This window comes from Theobroma umbraticum, unplaced genomic scaffold (genome assembly GCF_002168275.2).
Source record: "Theobroma umbraticum cultivar Fairchild unplaced genomic scaffold, ASM216827v3 scaffold_239.0, whole genome shotgun sequence".
Lineage (NCBI taxonomy): Eukaryota > Viridiplantae > Streptophyta > Magnoliopsida > Malvales > Malvaceae > Theobroma > Theobroma umbraticum.
In genome coordinates this window covers 1,993,991-2,019,669 of record NW_018397279.1, presented here as the reverse complement: position 1 = coordinate 2,019,669, position 25,679 = coordinate 1,993,991, and the positions used below count along the sequence as shown (strand labels likewise).

General features: G+C 33.2%; 4 protein-coding genes and 2 non-coding genes across 7 annotated transcripts; 2 read left to right on the top strand and 4 right to left on the bottom strand.

The window, feature by feature from the left end:
* Positions 1-1,329: 1,329 nt before the first annotated feature.
* LOC110428017 (DHHC-type zinc finger family protein) lies at positions 1,330-4,789 on the bottom strand. Its single transcript, XM_021443687.2, has 5 exons — positions 4,429-4,789; positions 4,011-4,193; positions 3,064-3,360; positions 2,246-2,479; positions 1,330-2,135 (listed from the first exon to the last, which is right to left on the bottom strand). The coding sequence occupies exons 1-5, from the start codon at positions 4,522-4,524 to the stop codon at positions 1,617-1,619; spliced, it is 1,329 nt and encodes a 442-aa protein (XP_021299362.1). The 5' UTR covers positions 4,525-4,789; the 3' UTR covers positions 1,330-1,616.
* A 2,251-nt stretch (positions 4,790-7,040) lies between these two features.
* On the top strand, positions 7,041-7,112 carry TRNAQ-UUG (transfer RNA glutamine (anticodon UUG)). Its single transcript has one exon. It is a non-coding gene; the product is annotated as a tRNA-Gln (tRNA).
* A 182-nt stretch (positions 7,113-7,294) lies between these two features.
* TRNAE-UUC (transfer RNA glutamic acid (anticodon UUC)) lies at positions 7,295-7,366 on the bottom strand. The gene has a single exon. It is a non-coding gene; the product is annotated as a tRNA-Glu (tRNA).
* A 4,445-nt stretch (positions 7,367-11,811) lies between these two features.
* On the bottom strand, positions 11,812-18,090 carry CDG1 (Protein kinase superfamily protein). 2 transcript variants are annotated; one of them, XM_089785578.1, is made up of 7 exons: positions 17,777-18,090; positions 15,359-15,416; positions 13,669-13,874; positions 13,392-13,581; positions 13,044-13,112; positions 12,721-12,968; positions 11,812-12,489 (listed from the first exon to the last, which is right to left on the bottom strand). In XM_089785578.1, exons 1-7 carry the CDS (start codon positions 17,933-17,935, stop codon positions 12,118-12,120), a joined length of 1,302 nt encoding a protein of 433 aa, XP_089641704.1. In that variant the 5' UTR covers positions 17,936-18,090; the 3' UTR covers positions 11,812-12,117. The 2 variants fall into 2 exon arrangements, with proteins under 2 accessions (XP_089641704.1, XP_021299361.2); XM_021443686.2 differs by having other exon boundaries at positions 12,721-13,112.
* Position 18,091: 1 nt separating this feature from the next.
* LOC110428015 (uncharacterized) lies at positions 18,092-21,203 on the bottom strand. Its single transcript, XM_021443685.2, has 7 exons — positions 20,787-21,203; positions 20,236-20,398; positions 19,721-19,921; positions 19,393-19,638; positions 19,026-19,173; positions 18,669-18,900; positions 18,092-18,548 (listed from the first exon to the last, which is right to left on the bottom strand). The coding sequence occupies exons 1-7, from the start codon at positions 21,127-21,129 to the stop codon at positions 18,214-18,216; spliced, it is 1,668 nt and encodes a 555-aa protein (XP_021299360.1). The 5' UTR covers positions 21,130-21,203; the 3' UTR covers positions 18,092-18,213.
* A 1,519-nt stretch (positions 21,204-22,722) lies between these two features.
* Positions 22,723-25,328, top strand: LOC110427824 (exocyst complex component EXO70C2-like). The gene is given in 5 exon segments (XM_021443439.2): positions 22,723-23,420; positions 23,422-23,722; positions 23,725-24,270; positions 24,273-24,579; positions 24,581-25,328. Coding segments are annotated over 5 exon segments (2,091 nt in total). The 5' UTR covers positions 22,723-22,907; the 3' UTR covers positions 25,005-25,328.
* The last annotated feature ends 351 nt before the right edge of the window (positions 25,329-25,679 follow it).

The following is a 25,679-nucleotide window of genomic DNA, read 5'->3' as shown; positions in this document are numbered from 1 at the left end:
GTCTTGAGTTTTAATTACCACTAGTCTACTACTATACTTCCTAGCCGTTTTTTTAAAAAAAAATAAAATTTACCCAACAGTAAAATAGTATTGCATGACAGTTTTTAACTCAGAACTTTCCCAACAAGCACAGTTTTCTAGCAATGAGGAATCCAAAAACCAGTCGATAATAATAGTATTAGCATGCAGCCCTGACATTTTAGCCTCGTATAGGTAAAACCAAATTACAGAACTCTCCCTGGTTTCCATCTGATTGTAACATAACATTGTAAGTCTTGAGATGAGATTTATCACAAGATAACACTACCTTGATGCTGGTCCAGCCTTTTGTGGACTGCACAGTTACCTCTTTAAATTTCACTCCTAGATATTTTACTAACTGTTACCTTGTCTGGTGCATCACCTTAGCCATTTGCAGTGGAACTGGCTCCCTTTCTCTTTTTACTTGTGTAGAAAACCAAATGCCCTTACAAATTGAATTCTGAAATTATTTATGCAAAAGGGCAAATGGATAAAACCAATAAACCAAAATTAAAAGCTGATCTCAGATGCATTAATTGGCAGCTAAACTGAGTCTAAAGCAGTATAGCCAGGTCCACATTAATTCAGATTCTTGTTACCATAATGTCACTGACGAGGGTGGTGTTTGTGATTTTCCATAGGAAACTTGAAAGAGATTCTGTGATTGGCAGTGGAGCGGAACTGTGTTCTGTCATCCAAGCTTTACACCATGTTTGGTAGGAGAGAAAGAGACCGGAAGAAAAGGGGGTCTCTCTCTCTCTCTCTTTTCTCTTTTAAAATTAATCTTTTCCAATGTGTATACAAAAAGGGAAAAACACACACATTAAGGTTTCATAGATGAGGGACAGATATGAAGCTAGCTGTTTATGAACCGCATCTGGACTTGACTATTCTTCACGCCCTGTGACAACAGGAGAGTGAAACTAAATGCCTTTAATTCTGATGTCGGGTGTTATACATGACCTGCAATCTTAGAATTCAAACTTGGGATAGCTCACATTACCAACATCAACTCACATGTTTCTAACTATACACTATTTAGTTACACAAGACAAGTCCAACGGAGTTAGTACGGCAAGTTTGAATTCATTCAGCATTATTCACTTATGATTATAATATCTTATATCATACGTGAATGTAATCGTTACATTAATTATGGTTCTGGTTCTGGTTGAGGATTTAAAGAAGCCCAACTGAGAGCTTGACAGACCAGTCCGCTTGCTGACCCAAGTTACTTAACATGGTGACAGCCCATCTCCCAATTGGTAACACAGCAAAGTTCAGAGAGTTGAACTCAGCACTGTAAGATACTAAAATGAATCCACAAAGGTCAATACAATTAGAAACTAACTAATTCCACAAATACAAAATCAAAACTGGAAAAAGCTCACTCTCATACATGAAACCAGTTCTTTTTCATCAAAGCACAAGGGCCAAGCCAACACTTTCAAACACCCTGCCAAAAACAAATATTCCCATAATGCACATGACTCAAGGAGGAAGTCGATGAACCTTAGCATGAAACCCCAAGAACCCAATCATACCCGCCACATTAAACCCTTTCCCATTTTCTACAGTCAATACCACAGCATAAGTTATGTCTGACGGTTCTCAGTTGTCAAGCCGCTGCTGCTGGTACTTCCAACGGCACGATTTGGTTCTCCCACTCTAGCCGCCAAAGCAAGAACTTCAGGCGACATTTCCCAACTTCCACTTTTTCTACCCCAACTAGATCGCCTTGGATGTATACCAGAACGGTCACCCGTGTCATCTACTGTTGTTCTAATATCTGGAGACAGTTCTCCTAATTCACCCTCCTTAACATTTACACGGTCACTTGTGAGTTGCCCTTCACAATGATCAGTGCCAGCCCCCATATCGCCCCATACTGTCTTCCTACCCATTTCTATGTCATCCACGGCCTTCCCCATATTAGGACTCATAAAACCACCAGGTCGTGTTGGTAACGCAGGTTCCCTCATAACCTTTTCCCTAAAGTTGTTCTTGGATAAGGGAATGCTGGAGCAAAATATCTCCTTAAAGTTCTCAACCACTCCTTTGTTATAGGGGTTTGCTCGGCGATCATATCGGTATCTGAAATTCTCATATGTTGTCTGCAGAAACAAGACACACAGATAGTTACACCATATAACAATTAAACTAATGCAACAGCACATGGATGGACTACGTTTTGCAACATGATTAGATAAGATGAGTATCTTACCTGATTTGTGCTGATCAGATACAAATGGAAGGCGGTCAAACCACCAACAAACCACATTGAGATGAAAGTGTAAACTATTAAAACAATGGAAGCCGGTGTTTTAATCATGGCTCTCCAAATTGTTGTCTCCTCTGAAGCCATGATCCTTCTAATGTAGACCCAACAGAATGCAAAAACATATATACAGAGAAGGGTTGTTGAGAAGACAAACACAAAGAAGAACCGATAATTTCGCTGCACGCAACAATAAAATAACCATGAGTTTAGTACACAGTATGAGAAAGCGGAAATCAGAAAAACGTCAAATGCACCACAAGTATAATCGATATTAATCTGAAACTTTCACAAACATAAAGATGTATGTGCTAATTTAGGCTCTTAAATGGTTTAGGCTTTGTCGCATGCTGATTTCTGTCACCCAATGACTGAACTCAAAATAACTAGAATAAGTAAGTTTCAGTAGGAGGAGGACTCCTCTCCTCAAGGAGTTTCTCCAAGGTAAATACAAGCATGTGTAACATGTCACTTTGAGCTTTGGCCATACAATTATGACCTCCACTAGATGGATAAGAATGGATAGGAATATATGCAAAAAACATGTCATCATCCTGTTCAACAACAGTTGTTGCATCCCACCCACAACTAGTTATTCTGAAATCCAATTACACTACTTAACATAATAAAGCATAAAGGAAATGGAAACAGAGACACAAAATGGACGCTTCTTGTTTTGATCTTTTCTATTTCCTTTTGAAGGAGAAAGGATCCTTCTTTGGATGTTCAAGAATAGGACATAATTCTAAAAAATGATGACATACCAGTCCAATACACTGCCCAACCCAAGGGCAGTGGTGATCAAATCGTTCGACACAGTTATTGCAGATTGAACAATGTGAGCAACGAGGAGGTCTATAAAGCATGCAAGTGTCACAATACTTGATCTTCACAGAAACTCCATTGACCTCCACTTCTTTCATGCGTGGCAATCGTAACTGTGGAGTTTGGCCAGCCCCAACATCTGCATTCCCGTCAAAACCTTCTGGCTCTGGAGGGTGTGCATTGCGTGGAATTATACCAGGATCTCTTCCAGATGTTAGCAGTAGAAGAACTAAATCCTAAAGGAAGAAACAAACACATTTATAAGCTTCAAGATCTGTTTCAGGGAAATCACATAGAATTCTCCAAAACTCTAACAAATGCGTGAGAAAGTTTGCAAAAGCCTAGAGGAATTTTTTGTTTTGGACATTTAAGACACCATTTGGATCTTTCAAAACAAGGTAGCCACGTCCATGGTGCCATCCCGAAAATCAGCCTAACTGACACTCCAGGCAATTGTGATGTGGTTTGCATCAATAATTGAGGCAGTCAAACATCATCCAGAACTCGTTGCTTGGGTTGAAAGTGCATGGTTTATAAACCAAGAAACCAGATGAGCATTTAGGACCCCTTATCGACAAGCCAATAGCACAAGCTGAGATTGCAAATTCTAATTTACTTTATGAGGTAGAATTCCGCCATATTCTTTGCACAGGAACGGCCATATATGGTATGATCATAAAAACTACAAATTTAAGTCAATATATCTAACTAATGACAAAAGGGGACCTAACCAATCATCTGGCACAATGGTAAAAGTTATGAATTAAAACTAAAAACCTTTAAAGGAAAGATAATTTCCAGTTCACCCCACCTCAGTAACAAAAAATATTTCCAAAGACATGGAACATAACAACACATTCAAACATGAAGTTGCAAAGAAACTTACATAGACAGTGAAGGCAACCGCAACAACCATGATTGAAATACCCAAGTGATGAGAAAAATCATCCATCAATTTCCTGGCAACAAATACACAGAAAATGGACACTGGCGCTACAATTAGTAAAATAGTCAGCCCTAATGATCTTACATCCGGTCCAAATATAAACCTCCCTTGAAATAAAAATATCTGCAAAACAGAACACAAACAAACAAAAACTTTATGTCTTGAAAAATCCCATGGATAAAAATGTTGTCTTTTTCTAATTACTACTAGTAACAAAAATTATTAATATAAATATAAAGAAAAAGAGAGAAAAGCAATGAAGGGTTTTGAAGTCTACAAAGGGAAATAAGATCCAAAACCCAAAAATATTTAAAAGGATAGGATAAAACTAGTAAAAATAAAAAGGAAAAATGCTTACATTGCTGCCTTTCCAAGTTTGGTAAACCCGTAAATCACCCGAACCGCCGCCGGTAGAACCCGGATCCGATCGTTGAGGTGGCGGCACCACATACATCTCTGCCTTTTACTCTCTGACTCTCAGAAAAAGTAAAAAATAAAATTGCTGTAAAAAAAACTTGAGCTTTTGACAAAAGAGGAAAGAGCTTCAAGTAGTGAAATGGAAAGCCAAGGGTGGACTGAGTCGGGGCGGGCGAGTTAATAGAGTTCCCGCGAGTCTGGGACGAGTCGGCGACTAGGCATGAGCTTTTGGTTTTTTTTAAAAGATAGTGGAGGGGACGTTGGGTTTTTTTGTGGATTTTCTTTCTTTTCTTTTTCGAGTGCTTTGGATTAACAGAGATTCTTGATTGATTGCTCTGTATCTGAGCTTTACAGTATGGAATGTGATGACGTGGCCAAGTTTCATTGGGCAATGACCCAGTTGGACCGGTAGTGGTGGGTGAACCAATAGTACCAGTCTGGGTGCTGTGAGGCTCGGCCGGCCCCGGTTCGCTATGCAAATTTACTTTATTGACCTTTATTAGCACTTAATGGTAATTAAATTTTGAGCAACATTTCCTAACCAATTTTTTAAAATAATAATTCTACCAATTTATTTATGAATATATATGTTAGTGCGATATTGGGAAAATTTTTATTTCTTACAAAATTAATCTTTGGAATTAATCATAAAAACCAAAAAAATAAATAAATTATTTTTAAACACATTTACGAGATTGATAAATAAATTATTCATGTTTTATTTTAATTTTCAACACATATCTCATCGACGTGCTTTAATCTCTATTCTAAAGAAGAGGTCTTAATCTATTTTTAGAGGTTTAAATCAATTTTATAGTATTTTTATTTAATCTATTTATTTAACAATTTTGTTAGTGGATATACTGTATGATATATAGTAAAAATTATTTGATTATAATTGCAATTTGTACTTATCAATGTTGTTTTTTAAGGAAAAATTAATTTCATAGTCAACTATACAAGTAATTTTGGAAATTACTCTTATTTCTCCATCCCATGTTTTCCCAATTTTATTTTTGTTCAATATGGTTGATGGATCTTTATGATGATCTAACTAGCTAGTATTTCAAACTTACATAAGGCCATTTAATATTTAACTCAAATCAAAAGTAAATCTCGTAAATTTATATAGAAGCAAACAAATTAATTGGATTAATATTTTATTTCTTAATTTTAGATAATATCTAATTAATTTAATTATAAAAAAAAATAAATAAATTAACCGAATCGATGATTTACATACCCATGCACTGTATATTTTACTATAAATTATTTAGATGGAAGAACTCAACCGTGAAAGTGAAAATAGATTGGTTTCCAAGTACAAGTATTAGTGGATCAATAATTCAATATTTAATAAATTCATGCAACAACCATGATTGCGCCCTCCCCGTGGAATTCACACCCATGATGCAAAGCGCCTCAACGTTGGAATTTGCAAAAGTCAAGTGGGCCTTTTAACTGCAAATTTCTCATAATTAATTTATAAATTATAATTTTTTAAATAAAAATTATATATTAATTAATAAATTAAATATTTAAAGATAAATTATATCTTAATCATGTTTTATAAAACTAATTAAATTTGTAAAATGAATGAACCAATTGGTTTAATCGAACCGACCACGATATCAAAAAGGCATGAGAACAAAAAAAAAAACCATTCATGATGGAAATGAAAGATTTTGGGGGAATTTGGTAAATAATAAAATATTATTTGGATATAATTGAAAGAAAAAAAAAATTGAAAAGAGAAGGCATTCTTGTTGAATAAAGATCTTCATGCAGGATCACGTGGACCATTCACTTGCTTGTTCCCTAATTTAAAGAGCACAATTCTTGGGTCTAGAGTACAAGCAAATGCATTTCCAATTTGCAAATCAAATCAATTTCTTGAAAATTTTAATATTATCAAACTTACTTGAGATTTTAGAATTTATAATTTAAAGGAAGTAATAAATGAGATTGGACAAGAGATGGTGAGAGCTAACTTATCTCTATGAATAGGATTATACGAATTAGTAATTTCATTCAAATTAAAAAAGGTTTAAATTTTGTTTTGAAAATTGAGTTTTTAAAATTTTTATTTTAGATCAAAATAACTCTTAATTTTAATGAAAAATTAATCATCATACTTAATCTCAGTTGACCTTTTTGATTCACTTTACATATGATATGACTAGTAAACACACCCACATAGTAGAATCAAAGCTCAATATAACCAATCATACGTCATATAAATAAAAAAAATAATTACTATTGAATTTGTCTGATTTAAAATAAAAATTAAAAAAATTCATTTGAAATATTGAATAAATGAATATAATACAAAAATTTTTATTATAGTTTATGCCAACATCAGAAAGAAAAAACAAGTTGATTAAAATATATTGAAAAAAGTAAATATTCAAAAGTTGATAATTTGACTATCAAAAACTTATGTCTCAAGTATAATAAAACTACTCAATTTGACTTGAACTTGGTTTGTCCGATAATTTCGTCTACAATAAGAAAAAGAAGCTGAAAATGAAACAAAAAATTCTTGAAGGATATGGTTCCATGGTGTAGTGGTTAGCACTCTGGACTTTGAATCCAGCGACCTGGGTTCGACTCCCGGTGGGACCTTATGTTCTCTACAATCATTTTTCCCTTTACTCTTTACTTTCCAAAATCAAAATTTTTTTTCTGTTGTCAAGAATCGGACAGGGTGAAAGCCAGACAAGTCTGGACTGTAAACCCAGCGAATTAGGTCTGACTCCCAGTGGGACCCATTTTTATACTTTCCAAAATCGAAAGTAAAAGCTATTTTCCGTTGCCGGGAATCGAACCCGGGTCTCCTGGGTGAAAGCCAGATATCCTAACCGCTGGACGACAACGGATTGTTGAGAATGCGTTCTTAATATATTGTTTTAAACCTAAATAAAGAATGTTGGTTTTTCAACATTCAATAGTTATAATTTTAGTTTAATCTTTTTAAACAATTTAAACTATTCAATAAAATTTAAATAAGTTTTTACTTTTTAATTACATTCAAATCAAATTTATTTATTTTTATTTTTAACCAAATAAACTCTTAAGATTAATAGTTCACTAATTGTTATTATTCAAAGATCATTTATTATTTTTATGTCACATGGTAATGATATGATATATTGACATTCATTGTGGATGATAATATAGTATGATCACATAACCTTATAGGTTTTTTACCCTCCATATCAACATCATGTTTGTGAACATAAAATGATAAATGACATTTTGACTAGTGATAATTAGTCAACCCTTAATTATAACGGTTTATTTAACTCACAATAAAAATTCAAAAATTTAATTAAATGCAATAAAAAATAAAAACTTATTTAAATTTTTTTAAATAATTTATAAATTTAAAAAATAGTTTATTTAGACTATGTCTAAAGTGAAGATTTATTTCCAGCTTTCTTTGAAATTGTATTGTTTTTACTAACCAAAACTAAGAACAAGCTCATCAGCAGCATTTTATGAATACAACATGAATGAAACAACGTTACTCATTAGATTAAATTGGAAATTCATGGCAAAATTCTTTATCCACATCCCATTTTTAGTACAATTCAATATAAGGATTGAAAAAATACTTCTAAAGAAGACCTTGAGCATGAACTGATTATACCTTATTGACGTTAAGGTTGAGCAAAAATAATCAAATAGAAGAATTTGATTGATTTCGATTAATTCGGTTTCGGTCTTATATTAGTTATGTATATTGATTTTTTTAATTTGTTTGATTGATTTTTAATTTGAAAATTTATAAAAAAAAAGATCATACATATCGATCTCAATTTTTTAAAACATTATATATATAAGATTACACATAAATATATAAGTTTTAATATTTAAAATTGATTATTACCAAATTAACCAACCGATATAATTTTATAATAATTAGATAAATTCAATTTTTAAAAATTTCAAATCAATACTCACCCAAAACCAAATATGTATGTATATTTTTAAAATATTTTTTGTATTTACGAAAATCATCATTGACCCAAAATTATATTTACAATAAAATTTTACTCCGGGGTATCAAGACATAAATTAATAAATTGAATATTATAATGAAATTGATTTGTATTTATCTGAAAAAGAAAAACATTGAAATTATTATTTCTTTAAAGTTTTTGTTAATAAAATAAATTATTAACCTACTCTTTTTTTTTTAGAAGGAATGGGCGAGACATTTTTACTAACTAGAATACACTTATTCCATATTTGAATGGTCCTTAATAAAATCATTGATATATCGTTATTTTTAAATAGAGGATTTTAAAGAGTATTTTTTTATTAATACATTATGACAAAATTGATCGAATCCTATAAGTTCATAATAACAATGATTAGCAACAGTTCTAGTATGAATATACTAGCGAAAACCTCCATAACATAATACAATGCCATCTTAGTTTTGTAATTTTTTGTTTTGATCGAATCAACATCACAAGCCATGACCGCTCCGTTTGTCATAATCATCAAAATACCGAAACGATATAAACGTTAAAATTTGCCATTACACTTAAAGAATACTAATTTCTTTTGTTTTGGTCGTCATGAGAATACTTTTGCATGGCAAGAAGAATTGATTTGTCAAGAAAATATTCATTTTATAAGGTAAAGGGAAAGAAGACATTATAAAAATTTTAAAGACTTTTACAAACAACTATAATGAATTAAATTATAGGCTAAATACTTAAATATGCCCTTGGGTTATATTAAAAAAGTCAATTTAGCCCATGTTTTTTTGTTGCATTCAAATAAGCCATTGAATTGGGTCAAATAAACTCTTCTTACTAACTATTGATTAACTTCTGTTAGTAAATGATACAATCAATAATTTTTAATACTACATTATCTGCCATGTAGTATGTTGGTATTCATCTTGATGACGTTAATGTCATGTGCAAGATTGTGTGGTGTCAAAAATTACTAATTCATAATTGAGTTTTTTCCTTTCTAAATGTCCAAAAATTATTGATTAGGGATTTGAAATAAAAAATTAAAAAAAATAATTGTTTCAAACTGATTATCATCGTTTATTAACTGATTACCATCTTTTTAATCAAAGTGACATTTCCAAACAAAAAAAAAACTTAGAGCCCATTTAGTTAAGCTATTTTTTAGCTTAAAGTTTATTATAAAGCTTTTATGAAAAATAATAACTTTTAAAATTAAGTTAAATCTATTTAGTAAATTTACTTTTATAAAGTTTTTTTTTATAAATAAGTTGTTTGACAAAATAATTTATATAAGTTCTAATGATTTAAATTACCATAAAAGGTATTTAATAAATAACTTTTTATTAATCACAAATTCTTTTGTTTACCATATAGAAAAGTTAGCTTCATTTTTTTATTTATTTACAACAAATTTTAAGAAATATAAAAAGTATTTTTATGTAACTTAAAATTTATAATTAATAATAAATCATATAAAAATGAAAATGGATAATATTGGAATTATTTTTAATAGATAAGATATTTTTGAAAAAAATGAAAAATTCTTCTGAGAAGGAGGTATTTAAAAAAAAAGAAAAAGAAAAAGCTCTTTGGAACTTTTCTTGAAACTCTTTCTTTTTAATTTTATTTTTTAAAAAAACTATTTTTGTTAAGAGCTTCTCAAAATCCTTATTTAGTTTGGCTTCTACTTTTAAGAGCTAGATAAGTTGAAAAAAACAGGCCAAATGGCACTTAATTCAACTTTTCTATACTGATTGAAGCCATTGTTAGTTTGATTGAAAGTTAGAGTAGACGTGGGACACATAACATTTATAATATTGAAACTAGCAAAATGTTATTCCGCGATAAAACAAAGTCAAATCCTTCTTTTCTATTTTCTAAAATTTGTAAGGAAATATGATACACTTTTCTTGCCTAAAATCTATAAAAGGAAGTCAAATCTTTCTATTCTTTTCCCCCATAATCTATACGAGAAATCTGATGCTCTTTTTTTTTAAAAAAAAAATCTGTAAAGGAAATCTGATGATGTTGAATTTTATTTACTAACAATAATAGATTCTCTCTCCACATCTTTTACAGTTTTTAAAAATTTAAGATTAACCAAAGAACATTTTTATAAGAGGAATAGGAATTTACTGATAGAGAAAGGATATTTTGAGGGAGAGGACATTCTGACTACATGGTATGTTGGGCTTAGAGAATATTGACGAAAGAGTTTTTCAATTAGGAAGGATGACTTCAATTAAGAAGATGGTAATTAATTAAAATGTGATTGTAATCAGTTTGAAACAATTAGTTTTTTTTAGTAAAATACCTATACACCATTGAGTTTTGATCAAAATTATAAGAAAGTTCATTAGTTTAAGAAATAAACAATCCACCTCAAAAGAATGTTTGTCGCTGGACATATAAGTCCAACCGTTTAAAATTTTAGATAATTTGTTGACGTGCCAATGCTTGTTTAACAATTTTACCTTCAAATATGTCAAAAATTACAACATTATATAAACTTTTATTTTTTATTTAAATATTTTTTCCTTCTTTAAAAAAAACCTACTTACCTTCTCTAGCCAAATTTGGCTCGAGAATCACTTTCCTTTAAAGGAGCACAGTTAGACTTGTACGCCCTTAGGGGGTGCTGATGTCGCACTCCCCCCAAGGGAGCACGAACTCCCCTTTGAGGGAGCTGTCATGCTCCCTCGAGGGAGCGTCGAAGCTCCTTTTCAAGGGAGCTATTTGGAAGCAATTTGGAGCGAGGAGTGCCAAATTTAGTCATAAGGTGGTCAATCGTTGTAAAGAAGCGTCATCCGTTAATTAAATTATTTGAAAAAAAGAGAAAAATTAAGAGAAATAGAAAAAAGTATTTTAATCTTTTTACTTTTTTTGTTAAGGATGTTAAGGCTTTTGGGTATAAGTGTCTATTTCTCAAATTAATAGATCTCTGTATAATTTTGATTAAAATTTAAAAAATATCTAAATATTTTATATATTTTTTAATTTTTTATTTCAAATCTTCAATCAATAATTTTTAGACATTTGAATAGATAAAAAAAAAAAAACCTCAATTTCTATCAACAATTTTTAATATCACGTCATTTATCAAGTAACATTGATGTCATCAAAATATAGATCAATATGTCATGTGAAAGATGACGTGATATTGATTAATTTTCGTTAATCAACAGTTATTATAAAGAACTTATTTGATTTAAAATAAAAATTTAAAAATTTATTTAAATACAATAAAAATAAAAAAACTTAAATTAACTTTATTAATATAATTCAAAACTTTATTTATATATTTAACTTAAATTATATTAAAACTCGAATGTAAAACAACGTTAACATTTAGCAACAAGCTGGGTTATGTTTTTAACATGGATTGTGAGGAGAAATGTTATAATATTACAAGAACTTGGGGTATATTTTTTCCTGATAATATTTTTGGTTTTACTCTTGAATTCAAAATTTTTGGTTGAATGGGGCCAGAGAATGAAATTGAAAAGCAAACCCCAGCCCCGTACGGTTTAGAATTCAAGAATACAAAGGCATGCACTGAAGATTTAGGCTTCTAGAGTTCCTCCTTCATGCACATGGAGTTCCTCCTTCATGTTGGTTTAACTCCAAGAATGTCTTCAACTTTGACCTGTTGATCCAGAAACATTTTCTCCACTCTGTCGTCTTTTTTCTCTGCATCTCCGTCCCCACTCCATGGCCCTAGCAACAGCTCGCTCTCTGTCAAACTCCATGGTTGGAGACTCCCTGATCTCATGCCCTCTGGCTCTGACATCAACCCTGTTGCCTTCATTTGGGTCATACGGACGGGAAGCCAAATAATCTAGAGCAAGCACTACATCACCAATAGAGGGTCTGGAATTAGCATTTTCTTGGATGCACATGGAGGTGACCTCTAGAACCCTCCTCAAGGTGGGTCTGGGAAAGTGACCTCTCAGCACAGGATCCGCTAAGCTCAAAATCTTCTTTGCATCTCTCAACATGGGTAGGGCCTAGAAAAAAATTACAAATATATATATATATATATATATATATATATATATAAAATTAGGTCGTAAAACTCATTGCTGGAAAGTGTCTATAACAAGGAATCATGAGCATGTGTAGTGACTTTCAGGCCAACTTTACTAAATAATGTTTGAATGACCAAAAGTATAAATGAGAAGCAATCATGAAGCAAAACAGTTTCAGCCAAAGATTCTAGATGTAATGTGAAGTATTACCCAATTAACAATGTATCGTTCGTCAGGAGCGCGGGTTATATCATAAGCTTTACGTCCAGTTATTAGCTCCAATAAGACTACCCCGAAACTAAATATGTCAGACTTCATACTCAATTTTCCGCTACTAAGGTACTCTGGGGCACAGTAGCCTGTGGTTCCCATGATCCTGGTGGAAACATGTGATTTATCTCCGCTTGGACCAAATTTTGCAAGCCCAAAATCAGAGAGCTTTGGGTGGAAGCCCTCACCTAATAGTATGTTAGATGATGTTAAATCTCTACATAAAACGGGAGGATTGGCTCCACTGTGAAGATATTCCAGACCTTTGGCTGCACCAGCAGCTATTGCCAATCTTGTATTCCAGTCCAAAGGCTTCTGACCTGGCGTACGAACTGCAAAATTCATTGCTCTTCTATTAATGTTACTCAAAAGATGTTGAAACTATAGCATCATTTGCGTAGAGTTATTACTAAAATACTAAGGCAATTAACACTCAAAAATCTAGGACTGGACTAGCAGGAAAAGAAACTTGAAAAGGTTTTTAAAGCTGTTTGTAGGGAGTGAGTGAGTATCTTTGAGACCCATTATGGAGGTCTAGAGAGAATCACAGATAGGATTTCTAACAAATGAATTCTTTTACAAGATTAATAGAAAAGGAATGGAGATATTACCATGGAGTTGATCTTCCAAGGATCCCAGCTCCATGTACTCATAGACAAGAAGCCGCTGATCCCCTTCAGCACAGTATCCAATCATACTGACAAGATTAGGGTGATGGAAAAGAGAAAGCATGAGAACCTCCACAAGGAACTCCTCTTCCCCTTGGTGACCACTCCTATCAAGTTGCTTAACAGCTACAACCTGCTAACAACCATAATTCATGTGATTAACAAGCAACTTGGATGAATAAAAGTTCCCTGGATATTTGACAGGCACAGAAGAATGTACCTGACCAGTACTTCCTAATTGCCCTTTATAAACGGGACCAAATCCACCTCGTCCAATCAAGGATGTGTTTCTAAAACCATTTGTTGCAGTTTCCAGCTCTTGATAGGTAAAAGTCAGAGCTCTATTGCCAGCATTAAGCTCATCTGTGGGAGCTGGTGATTCCCGCCTTGAGCATGTAATGCCTTTTGATCCTACCGAATCATCTCCTGTTTTAGTTCAGGCATAGTTGGATGATCAGCATAAACTGTATCATGCTACTTTGATTAACATGTAAATTTCAGAGATCTTTAAAATTCAATTCCCTTTTGGAGTATAAAAGTGTGCTAAAGAAACAGATTTTGGATCCAAACTACTAGGCTGGGATGTAATAGTTGGCCAACTTTTGGAATCTCATTAGCTGGTCCCAAAACTCTCCAATTTAGTTTGGTTCATCTAGGAAAAGACACAAAGTAAAAAGAAAAGCAGCAGTGAAAAATCCTACAAGTTACTGACTCATAAGATATAGTAAAGAAAAAGACAAGGCAGAATCAACTTAAACTCACACAAGTTCAGTATTAAATCACATCTATCTTGCACGCTGAAGCCACAGATTTATCCCAGCTAAGCCTTAAATCTTAAACTCTTATAGTAGTTCAAGCTAACTCAACTGCTCAAGTGTGCTTCTATCCCATGAAAAACCTAGAAAGTTAAGTTCAATAACAATTCCACAAAGAATTAGCTCTGAAATGCAATCTTGACTGAAATAACAAACTCAATTGTCAATAGCCGAACAGTATCACCATACCATAGCTGATAAAACCCTGCATTATTGCTAGAAATAGCAGCAATGTCGTCTGCAATAGTAGAATTAGGATGAAACTTCATTCTGCTTTCTACCCGGTTGGGTGGAAGGTTTCAATGTATAAATTCAAAAACTTATATCTTGAATAAGCTATTAGCTCCTTAACGCTTTTATAGAACAAAAGGTATTCCACTCATGTAACACATTCAAAAAGGTCAACCTTCCTAACAGAAATTAAGAAACCAAAAGATTCTAAATTGAATAAGCTCAAATCCAAGTAAATGAGAAACACCAATAGTGACTCCATCACAATATGCTTAACATTGCCAAAATTCTATCTACCAAAATCATATTACTCCCAAGATATTGATAACAGTAGCCTAAACAAACTCTTCTTCAAACAAACAAATGGATTAAGTGACCTTAAGTGATTAAAAATCATAATAAACCAAGATCAAAACAAAGAAAAGTAAACTAAAAAACAACAAGACCGAGGCATATCAAACAAAGAATGCAACCAGAACCACAGGAGAGAAACAATTGCATGAAAGAAAGGTAATGGAAGAAACTGAACAGAAGAAAATTGAGGCTTGCATTTCTTTTTAAGTTGTATTTTCTCAGACTCCATCACAATATGCTTAACATTAACAAAATTCTGTCTACTAAATTAACTTTACTCCCAAAATATTGAAAACAGTAGCCTAAACAAACTCTTCTATGAACAAACCAATGGACTATGTAACCTCGACTGATTTAAAAAACCATATTAAATCAAGATAAAATCAAAGATAAGTAAACTGAAAAGAACAACAAGACTGAGGCATATTAAACAAAGAATGCAATCAAAAAACACAGGAAAGAAGCAATGGCATGAAAGAAACTTGCTCCGGTTAAGTTCTTGTTTCTCACCACTCTTCTGCTTCTTCCCTCTCCTCCAACAACAACAAGGGCAAAAACCCATTTGCTCCTGATCAATCAAAATCCAAAAAAGAAAAAGAAGAGAAAGCTTTCACTTTTTTTATTCTCTCTAGTGGAAAAGCTTCGAAACTTAACAACAAGAACTTCACTTGACAATAAAAAAACACTGATCTGGGTTTTGGCCTTCCACGTTTATTTCACGAAAACAAGAATGAAAAAATAGAATCCTAAAGTTTGTCTCTAATTCTTCCTGACGTCAGTTCAGAATGATGATAAAATCATGTATATTATAATGAAAATAATAATAATAATAAAAAAACTCCCAGATTATTTGTTTTTTATTTATTGAATTGCAGCTTTGGGGATGAATTTTAAGTCATAAAAATTAAAAATTTTTAGCTGGGAATCAGGATTTCGTCAGATTTTCTTCCATAACAATAAACCCATCAAGGATTTCCATGTAATCAAGTAAAGCTGCTAAGAAATTTTATTTCTATTCTTGTTTACATCTTTCCTTGCTTGATCAAGAACAGTCAAACTGGGTCCCTTTCATTTATCCATTGTCACTTTTGGCATTCTAGGTGTTTGTTTCGTTGTACGTTAAATACGTCCCATTTGCCTCTTTTGGCAATGGCTTTCTTCGGCATCCTTGCCAAGTTTGAGCTAAACAACTAGTAACAGTTTCTTTTTTTTCTGATAAATAAGGGTTTTGCTAATAATACCCTTAAAATATATTTTTTTTGAACTTGAAGAGATTTAAACTTTACTTTTTAAACAACGAAATGATGTATCAATTAATAAATTAAATATTTAAATGTTATCTTAAAATATTTTTAAAATAGATTAAAATGTTATTTATTAAATATTTATTTATCTAAATATAATAATTGGTAATTAATGAAATGAATTTCAGTACATTGACATAAAATATTATTTAATATTATAATCATCATAGACATTTTTTAACAAAATCTTATAAAAAAATGTGTCACATAATGCTCAAATAAACTCTTTAATTATTCAAGAAAATTCAAATAAATTTTATTCTTTTATTGCGTTTAATTAAATTTTTATATTTTTATTTTGAATCAAGTAAATCTTTATAATTAATGATTGACTAATTGCTATTAATCAAAATATCACTTGTCATTTTATGTCCAGATGACATTAATACAACCTTGATATGAAGAGTGAAAAATATCACATAATTATATTATTATACCAAATTAAATGTAATATCATTATTAATTATGATATATTAACATGACACATTATCATCAATTATAATATGTTAACATGTTATATTAACATCATATAGTATAAAATAACAAATAGCATTTTGACTAAGTCAATCATTAGTTAAAATAAAAATGTAAGGGCTCATTTAAATTTTTTTGAATAGTTTAAAAGTTTTTTTTTTAAATATTATACCAGAATGCGTATAAGAGTATATTTGGATAGAGAGGCCAACGAGTCGAGAGAAAAAGAAAAAGCATAATATCTAAAAAAACTTCTAAATTATTTTGAAAAATTCAAATTAATCATTATACTTTTCATATTTAATTATATTCTTATATTTTTATTTTAAAATAAATAAATTTTTATAATTAATAATTAATATAATCAATATATTATTTATCATTATATATTATATAAGGTCTCTCGTTGAAATTGAAACGTAAAGGGGAATGGGACAGAGCAAAGGATGCATATGAACCCAACTCACTCTTATCCAAAGATTCCAAGTAGCTAAAGTTGGGCATTGAGAGCCCTGTATAGGATCAACGACTAATGGAAAGTAGCATGCCTTGAGCTTCAAGTAAGGGTCAATATTAATCAGTTTCAAATTATTTGATTAATAATGTTTAGTTTTAGGAATTTATCGAAAAATCGATCATTAATATATAATATAAAATATTTGTAAAAAATAATAAAATTGACCAATCAATTGTATATAAGTGAATTTTAAAATATAATTTGATTGATTCAATTATTTATTTATAAAAATTCAATTAGTTCAATTTTTAAATTTTAAAACCGAATCGATTGAATTGATCGAATGTTCACACCCTAATATAAAGATTTGCTATGAAGTTTAGACCTAAGGACAGATTTTTACTGTTCAAAAATAGAAAATTCAAGTTAGATTTATATAAGAGGAAGTTTAAGAAAAATGGAGGGTTAAACCTTTAACCTAATGTTTCTTAAGAAAGAGAACATGAATTGTTCATTAGATCTAATTAATAGTTTACAAATTCAATTAAAAAAAAAAGTTTCTGCCCTTTTAATCAATCACAACCAAATTGTGAAAAAGAATAAGAAAATTCACAAGAAAATAAGGATTTAAATATGAAAATAAAAACAATAAAGTCGAAAGAAAGATGAAGAAGAAGAAGAGAAGAAAAGTACCTCCATTAGAAGCGGTGGCTTAATGACTCTTAGGAACACTGGAAAAGAGAGAGATGTGGCCTTTGAATCCCTCAGCCTCATGAAGGAGCCAGATTGTGCTTTAAAACTGTGAAATATAAGATTTCTTTTCCTTTTAGGACAAGCTGAGATTTGAACCATAGAAGCGTTTAAGGTAAGATTTCCTTGTCTTTCTTCCCTTCCCTTCTCTTTTCTTTTCTTTTGAATATTCAGGAAATATCCTTTTTCTCTCCTTCATTTTCCATCTGTTTACCTTGCTAAAAGGAAAAGAAAATAAAGAGATGCATAGTTGGGAGACACATGATGAAGAGGAATGCTGTGAATAACACTACAGAAAACTTGCACTGAATGAATTGTAGCTTCAGCAACTACACTACAGAAAACTTGCACTGAATGAATTGTAGCTTCAGCAACTACATCTATATGAATGAAACAGTTTTCACAATATTCTTCCTAGACCTACAAAATGAACGAATCTGATTTCCATCAGTCGTTCCGAAGCCTGAGAGGTGGACACCATATTGTTCCAACCTGCGAATGTCGCGCGGAATGGGAGATTGCCAGATACCCTCCCACCAAGCTGGAGGAAGAAGTGGTGTGTAAGCACACTGATTGGGCTGTCCCCGACAACTCAATGGCCCTGCAAATCGGTTCCATACATGCCCCCAACCCGCCTGAAGCTTCAAACCGTCTGCCAACAAATTACTCTGGAAGCTGCTTAGGAAAGAAAAACTTGAACCCGTAGAATTTTCCCCTGAAAGGACCAAGCAACTATAAGACACGGCACCATCGATGTGTAGAAGGGATGGTCCAAATATTGTTGCTAAATAAACAGTTGATGACGATAGTTCAGGAATGCAGGGAGCAATCTTACCCATACTGTTTGCTGCAGCTAGTGCAGCAATTAACTGCGCATAGGTAGTCCCAACACGCCTGTGAGCCCCAGAAACAACTGCATGTTTTGCACGAGATGCAAGAAAGAAATCCACAAAAGCAACCCATCTGGGTGCTGGGCCCCAATCTTTCACTCTAAAATCCAAATTTGGTGATGCTTTAATATCATGAGAGACATTACCTCTGAAAAGTTTATAATCAAAATGAAGAACCTGCATGAGGAAAAAGTGCAACCAGATCAGTACCTCTACCTACACACTAATAATTCAATCACGAAGGTTATTTATCACTAATATAGAATTGTTTTAATTTTGCTTGGGGCTACCAAGTTTATTACCTTAGCAAATTCACTTATATTTGGTGTAATGCTTTTTACAAAAGAGGGGGTATCAGATACTACAACCACCCTGGGTTCTGATCCCTGCTGTAAGTTGCGTGTTGCTCTTCTGAGGCAGTTCAATGCAGCCTGTGCAGCTCTCACAGGCCTGAAACACGGAACATGAGAACCAGCATCGCTAATCAGTTTAGATACCCACCAGATTCAAGTGTGTTTTCAAAGCACATGAGAACGAGATTTTATAAGTTGTGCAAGGATTTTCAATTCTAAAATTAGGCGGTTTTAAATTTGTAATAATTTTCAGTTACTTTGAAAAAGATTGTCAGCAAATTGGATATGATAAGTACTGTAATTTTTTCTCTAATACCTATTCATAAGCATCCGCATGTGCAATGTAATATCAGGGTCCCTACCACCACGAAGAACCCAATTAACTGCTTCCTCAATATCTCTTGAAGGAGAAATTAGAACTCTCATTAGTTCCCCAAATACATTAGGGCGAGATTGAAGAGATTCTGGCTTTCCAAATAACTCAGAAGCAGCATTTCTCATATCAGGATGTATGTTCTTCAAGAAAAATTGAGCAGCTACAGCATCCATGGTACCTTGATACCTGAAGTATTATAGCTGGTAATGATGAAATGGTAGCCATAAAAATATTAGGACAATTTATATCAACAGAGTTCCCAGTTTACCATATGATAGGTTGACGCCACTTCCTCCAATTGCTACAAAGAGCATTTGTTTTTGTTGGCTTCTTAAAATCATCAGTCCTCATTACCAGATGCCTTCCATAGATTTTTGCACAGCCATTTTGTCTCCATAGATGCTTCACTTCTCTCAAGGTAAAGGTGAGATTGGAATACAAAATGTAATCCCCAAAAGGATATTTACCCCTGAATAAAGAAATGTGAAAATATAAAAGAACACATTAAAAGCATGAGCATAACTGCAATGACATAGGAAATCATTAAAACATTTGCCAAGACAATTATCATGCTTTCCTAAAGGTAGTACACCCTGGGGAAAATGCATATAAAATGGAGTCACTTTTCTGATATTTACCTTTCTAATTTCTAAACCATTTATACAGTACGAATTTTATATGAGGATAAATCTAAAAAACTAGTTCCTGCTAACAAAGACAAATGTTGTACATATAAGTACATTTAAACACAAAACAGAAAGGATTGAGAAAGAACCAATATGCCTGGTTTGCCCAATGATCAGCGACCGGTTCAGCATTACACTTAAAGCTGCAGCAGTTAATATCTTATACATTTCATTTCCAAAACCGGCTTCAAATGCTTTCCCTATCACAAACCCATGTCTACAAAACTGCTCTGGAGGAAGCTCTCGAATTCTTGAAGCACCTGCAATTAGAAAATTTACATGTAATTTTCCTCATAGCTCTGACAAAACAGAACCAAAATTTCCAAAAGTCACCTTTTTTCTAGAGAAATTAATCTTATATATAATTATAGTAGGATTTTCCAAGACAGAATTTCAGGAAAATGGGAACTAAAATTCTGCAAAGTCTAATCCATAGTTTCCATAGGGTGATTACTTTAACCTCAAGAAATGAACTTCGATTTTTTTATTAATTTCTATCTTAAATTATTCTAATTTCAAATGCCAAAACAAATAAAATTTCAACTTATATCTTCAAAAAGAAATGAAAAATTAAACTTTTGATAATTTAACAGTGAAAATCCAGCTACATATAAATCAGAAGCAGCGAAAATATCGAAAATGAATTACCATTTACAGAAAAGTGACGTTGAATAATCCTTCGAACTCCAAGACTCTCCTTCAAGATCCTCCCTTTAAAATCCTTCCCCATTTCCTCCACCGTGGCACAACTCTTCGCCGGAGCTTTCTTCGGCGCCTCCGCCGATGGCAAAACGCCGTCTCCTTGAAACAACTGGTGCTCCAGCTTGCCTGGCAAATCCACCAACGCCACATTCGTCGTCGTCGTCGTCGGAGGTGCATCAATGGATCTTAGAGTCAGCAGCATCAGCCAGCTTATAAATGTAAAAGCTGCGCCGAGAATCAAAAACCACCGCACCAAAGCTCGCTTCTTCCTTGAACCGCCATACCTCATTTTTTTCCGATTTTTTTTTTTTGGGAATTTCTAGTGTCAAGTCTGGAGTGAAGCTTTCTTTGGATTTCTTCCTGCCTTTCAGTCTGGTTACGAGATTGCGTCGGTGGCCACCACCCAATTTATTTCTAAACAAAAAAAAAAATTATTTGGCGTGCCACGTAAGCATTATTTGTCATTTTAATTAAATATTGGCTAGATATGGAAAATAAACATTTAACTATTAAATTACTTAAAAATAAAAAATTTTGAGTAAATTTTGATATAACATTCTTTCTTTTTTTTTTAATTAATCTTCTATAAATTTAAATTATATTCTCATAAAAATGTTAGATGTTAATTTTTTTAATAAAATCATCAAAATATACTTAAATGTGAATAAATAATTTAAGTTTTGAATTAATAATAATTTAATAATTTTGTTGGGTGAAATTAACGGTATAATCTGTACTAGAAGCAGAACTTATTTACATGAAAATAATTACAAAAAACAAAATATTATATGAAAAAAAATTAAAATTATACGAGTAGAGATAGAGTTTAATAGAAATTCTTTATGATATACTCATTGATTACAAGAGATTAAAATTTGATACTTTGAATTTTTTTTGGCATCTATCCTTATAATTAAATCTACAGACATGATGAAGAGATAAACGAATAATTATCTGTTATTTTGACATTATTTTTTATAAATAAATGTAGAGTGATATAGAGATATTTACAAGATAAAAAGGATAATTATCTTATAGAAATTTCTACATATTTGTTCATTGAATTAATAAAAAAAACCTTAAGTGCATTATCTATTTTCTTTTTTTTGTTATTTACTATTATTTTGGAGAGAATATTGTTGATGGATAATCTTCTCTAATCCCAATTCTTTCCAAGCAAATCTGGGCAACATGTGGGCTAAACCCAAACGTGATGGAATCTCTCTACCCTAACTAAGCTTGATTTACTAATGAATAAGACAGTAATTAAGGGCTGCAAAGCAAGGAAACTAAAGCTTAATCTCATCAAGTTGTAGATAGGGCATACCGAGACCTATTTGAACTCTTTTCTTAGAGTTCTGTATCCACCACAAAGCATCTTTGTTTCGATTTCCAATGTTATCTTCAACGGTCGGTGTATGTATTTTCTTTTAAATCTTTAATTTTTATTTTAAAAAAACCTTTTTAAATACGAATGCCATCTTCGACTTAAATTACCAATCCAACTCCCATCTTGTGCATTATGCTAACTTATGGCAAACTCGTCCATTTTATTGTTAGGGTGAGAAAGAAGTAAGAATGGTAATACTTTGATTAATATTATTTTTAATTCAGTATTTTCCTTTAATACTTAAATATTTCAAATATTTGAAAACATTTTTCATTAAAATTTGTTGGCAAGTATCTAATTTCCAGACAAAAGAATAGTAAGTTTAGTCTTTTGGGGTTTAAAAACCCAAAACGTGAACGTGGGAAGCATGAAAAGAGTCAACCGTCAACCCTGCTAAAAATGGACAGAAACACACCAAAACAACTCTCTCCCAATCGAATTCCATAAGAATTTCCTGTCCGTACATTCCCTCCACTCCTCCACCACGACCGTTTCAATTTCGATTCGAGGAAGAACTCGAACAAGAGAAAAAAAATTTGCAAAAAAAAAAGAAAAAGAAAACGAATAATTCTCCTCCATCTTCGCATCTTTCTCCATCTTTTCTTCGAACCTTTCATCTTTGTTTCTTTTTCCTAAAACAATTTTTTTTTTTAATTCTTCTTTTAGAAGCTTTAGCCATGGAAAAGAATCATCAACCTGAAGTTTCTTCAAGTTTTAAGAAAGGAGACGAGGAAGAAAAGAGCTCCGGCGCCGACATTGTTTTGCCGGCGACGGAGTCACCTGAGTGTTCTAACGAGGAAAAGCCAGTTGCAGCTGAGGTAACCGAGGTAGAGATAGAGAAACCGGAGGAAATGAAGACCGGGGAAACTGAAATTGAATTGATTGAAAAGCCTGACGAGAAAGAAAATGAAGAAGGAGGGGACGAAGGAGAAGCTACTCTTCCACCTGAAATTGAATATAACCTGGAGACAGCTTCGGAAGATGTTGAACGTTTCTTGTCAAATCTCTGCACCCCTAAAGAGGAGGGCGAGGCGGGTTTAGAGATTCCAGAGTTTCTTGACAAGTATTTGGATCTTGTTGAAGAGAAAATATCCAAGCATGAGTCTGTTGAAACAAAAGTGAAAGGTTGTCTGCTTCCCGAGGATGATGCGTCGTTTCTTAAAGCTGTGAACCAGATATCAAAGCTGTATAAAGAATCTATCTGCAGGCTTCAAATTGGATTCCATCCAGGGTCCTTTGATCAATCGCATTGGTAAGATTCAGCAACGAGCTATGTCTCATTTGGAGGATGAGTTCAGGTCTCTCCTGGAAGATCCAAAACTCCGGGAACCTGACGGCAAGCAGGAGGGTGCAGATCATTGCCCTTTACCTGGTAACGATCAATCTGCCGAATCAAATGAGGAATCTAACTTTCCAGGGTATTTTCAGGAAGTTTTGGCCTACTTGACTAAAATCGCCAAGGAGATGATCTCAGGAGGATATGAATCCGAATCTGTGAGGTTTACCTGATGACTAGGAGGAATATAATTGAGGAGACCTTGAACAAGCTAGGATTCGAGAAGCTTAGTATGGATGAGGTTCAAAAGATGCAATGGGAAGCATTGGAAAGGGAGATCCCTACATGGATCAAGGCCTTCAAACAATGTGCCAATGTTTACTTTTCTGGCGAACGCAAGCTCGCTGAAACGATCTTCTCCGATCATCCTTCCTTGTCGGACAGCCTCTTCAGCAACCTTACACGCGGAGTGGTCATTCAACTTCTCAATTTCGCTGAAGCTGTTGCCATTAGCAAGCGTTCCACGGAGAAACTGTTCAAATTTCTTGACATGTACGAGACCTTGCGTGATAATCTTCCCTCTATTGATAGTTTATATCCTGAAGAATGCGCCAAAGAGCTCAGGGCAGAAACAACCACGGCTCGTTGTAGGATTGGCGAGATTGCGATTTGCATATTTTGTGATCTTGAGAATTCAATCAAGTCTGATACAGGGAAAACCCCAGTTCCTGGTGGGGCTGTTCATCCTTTGACTCGCTACACAATGATTATCTCAAATATGCATGTGAGTATAAGGCTACGTTAGAGCAAGTTTTCAAGGAGCATTCCAAGATCGAAAGAGCTGATTCAACAAGCAGGCCCCGGAATTATGAAGGCGACTCACAAAATTACAAGAATGATGAAAATAATCACTCCCCATTTGCTGGGCAGTTGATGAGAATCATGGATTTGCTGGATGCGAATCTGGAGGCAAAGTCCAAGCTTTACAAGGACGTTTCCTTGGGCAGCATTTTCATGATGAATAACGGACGTTACATGCTGCAGAAGATCAAAAGATCAGCGAGATCCATGAGGTGAGGGGGATACGTGGTGCCGCAAGAGATCATCTGATCTTAGGAACTACCATAAGAGTTATCAGAGAGAGACTTGGATGAAGCTTTTGGGTTGTTTAAGCCTTGAGGGATTGAATGTGAACGGGAAGGTGGTGAAACCGGTGCTGAAAGAGAGGTTCAAGAGCTTCAACGCCATGTTCGACGAAATTCACAAGACTCAAAGCTCGTGGGTGGTGAGCGATGAGCAGCTACAATCCGAGCTGAGGGTTTCCATATCAGCAGTGGTCATACCAGCATACAGATCATTCTTGGGAAGGTTCTCTGGAGTATTGGATCCTGGAAGACAAACAGAGAAGTACATAAAGTTCCAGCCTGAAGATATAGAGACTTACATTGATGAACTGTTTGATGGAAACCCTGTTTCCATGGCAAAGAGGAAAACATAAGCAGGCATGGCAAGGAGAAAGAAAAATTCAACCCTTTCTGTATGAAGAAAATGGTGGTGGAGATTTTGGGCAGTTTTCTCTTTTAGAGGGCAAAGCTGCTTTGATCGTTTCAAATTAGATGTGCCATTACAGTAAAGAATACATGCACTTTGATTAGCAGGTACACAAAACGCATTTCTCTCTTCTTTCCAAACCTGTGGAGCTGCTGGATTCAATTCCAAGGCATGCACCTTTTGAATTTAATTCGTGTAATTTATTTTTGGTTTGTTCTTGCATTTTCTTTTCCTCCTAAGTATTGTACGAACGACATGATTCTAATTGTAACCTTCGTGATTTTGGTCAGTGATTGGCTAACACAGAAAAAAACCATTTGCCTTGCTTCAAATTTCTACTTTGCCTCCTTTTGCAGCTATTTTCCACTGCTAATTGAAAGAAAGGAATATTGCCCCTGGATTGGAAGTTTCGCAATTCGCACTAACAGTTGAAAAAAACATATAAAATCTTTGGTCTTCTGATCCCTACATAAGATCATCATCATTATAATAATATTTAGTATACATGTCCATGATTGCATATGGAGACATGGTAGGAAGCTTAAATATTACAAAGATCTCCTATTATCAATTGATTTTAAGTTGAATATTTGTTTTAAAAATTTAATATAAAATCAAATCA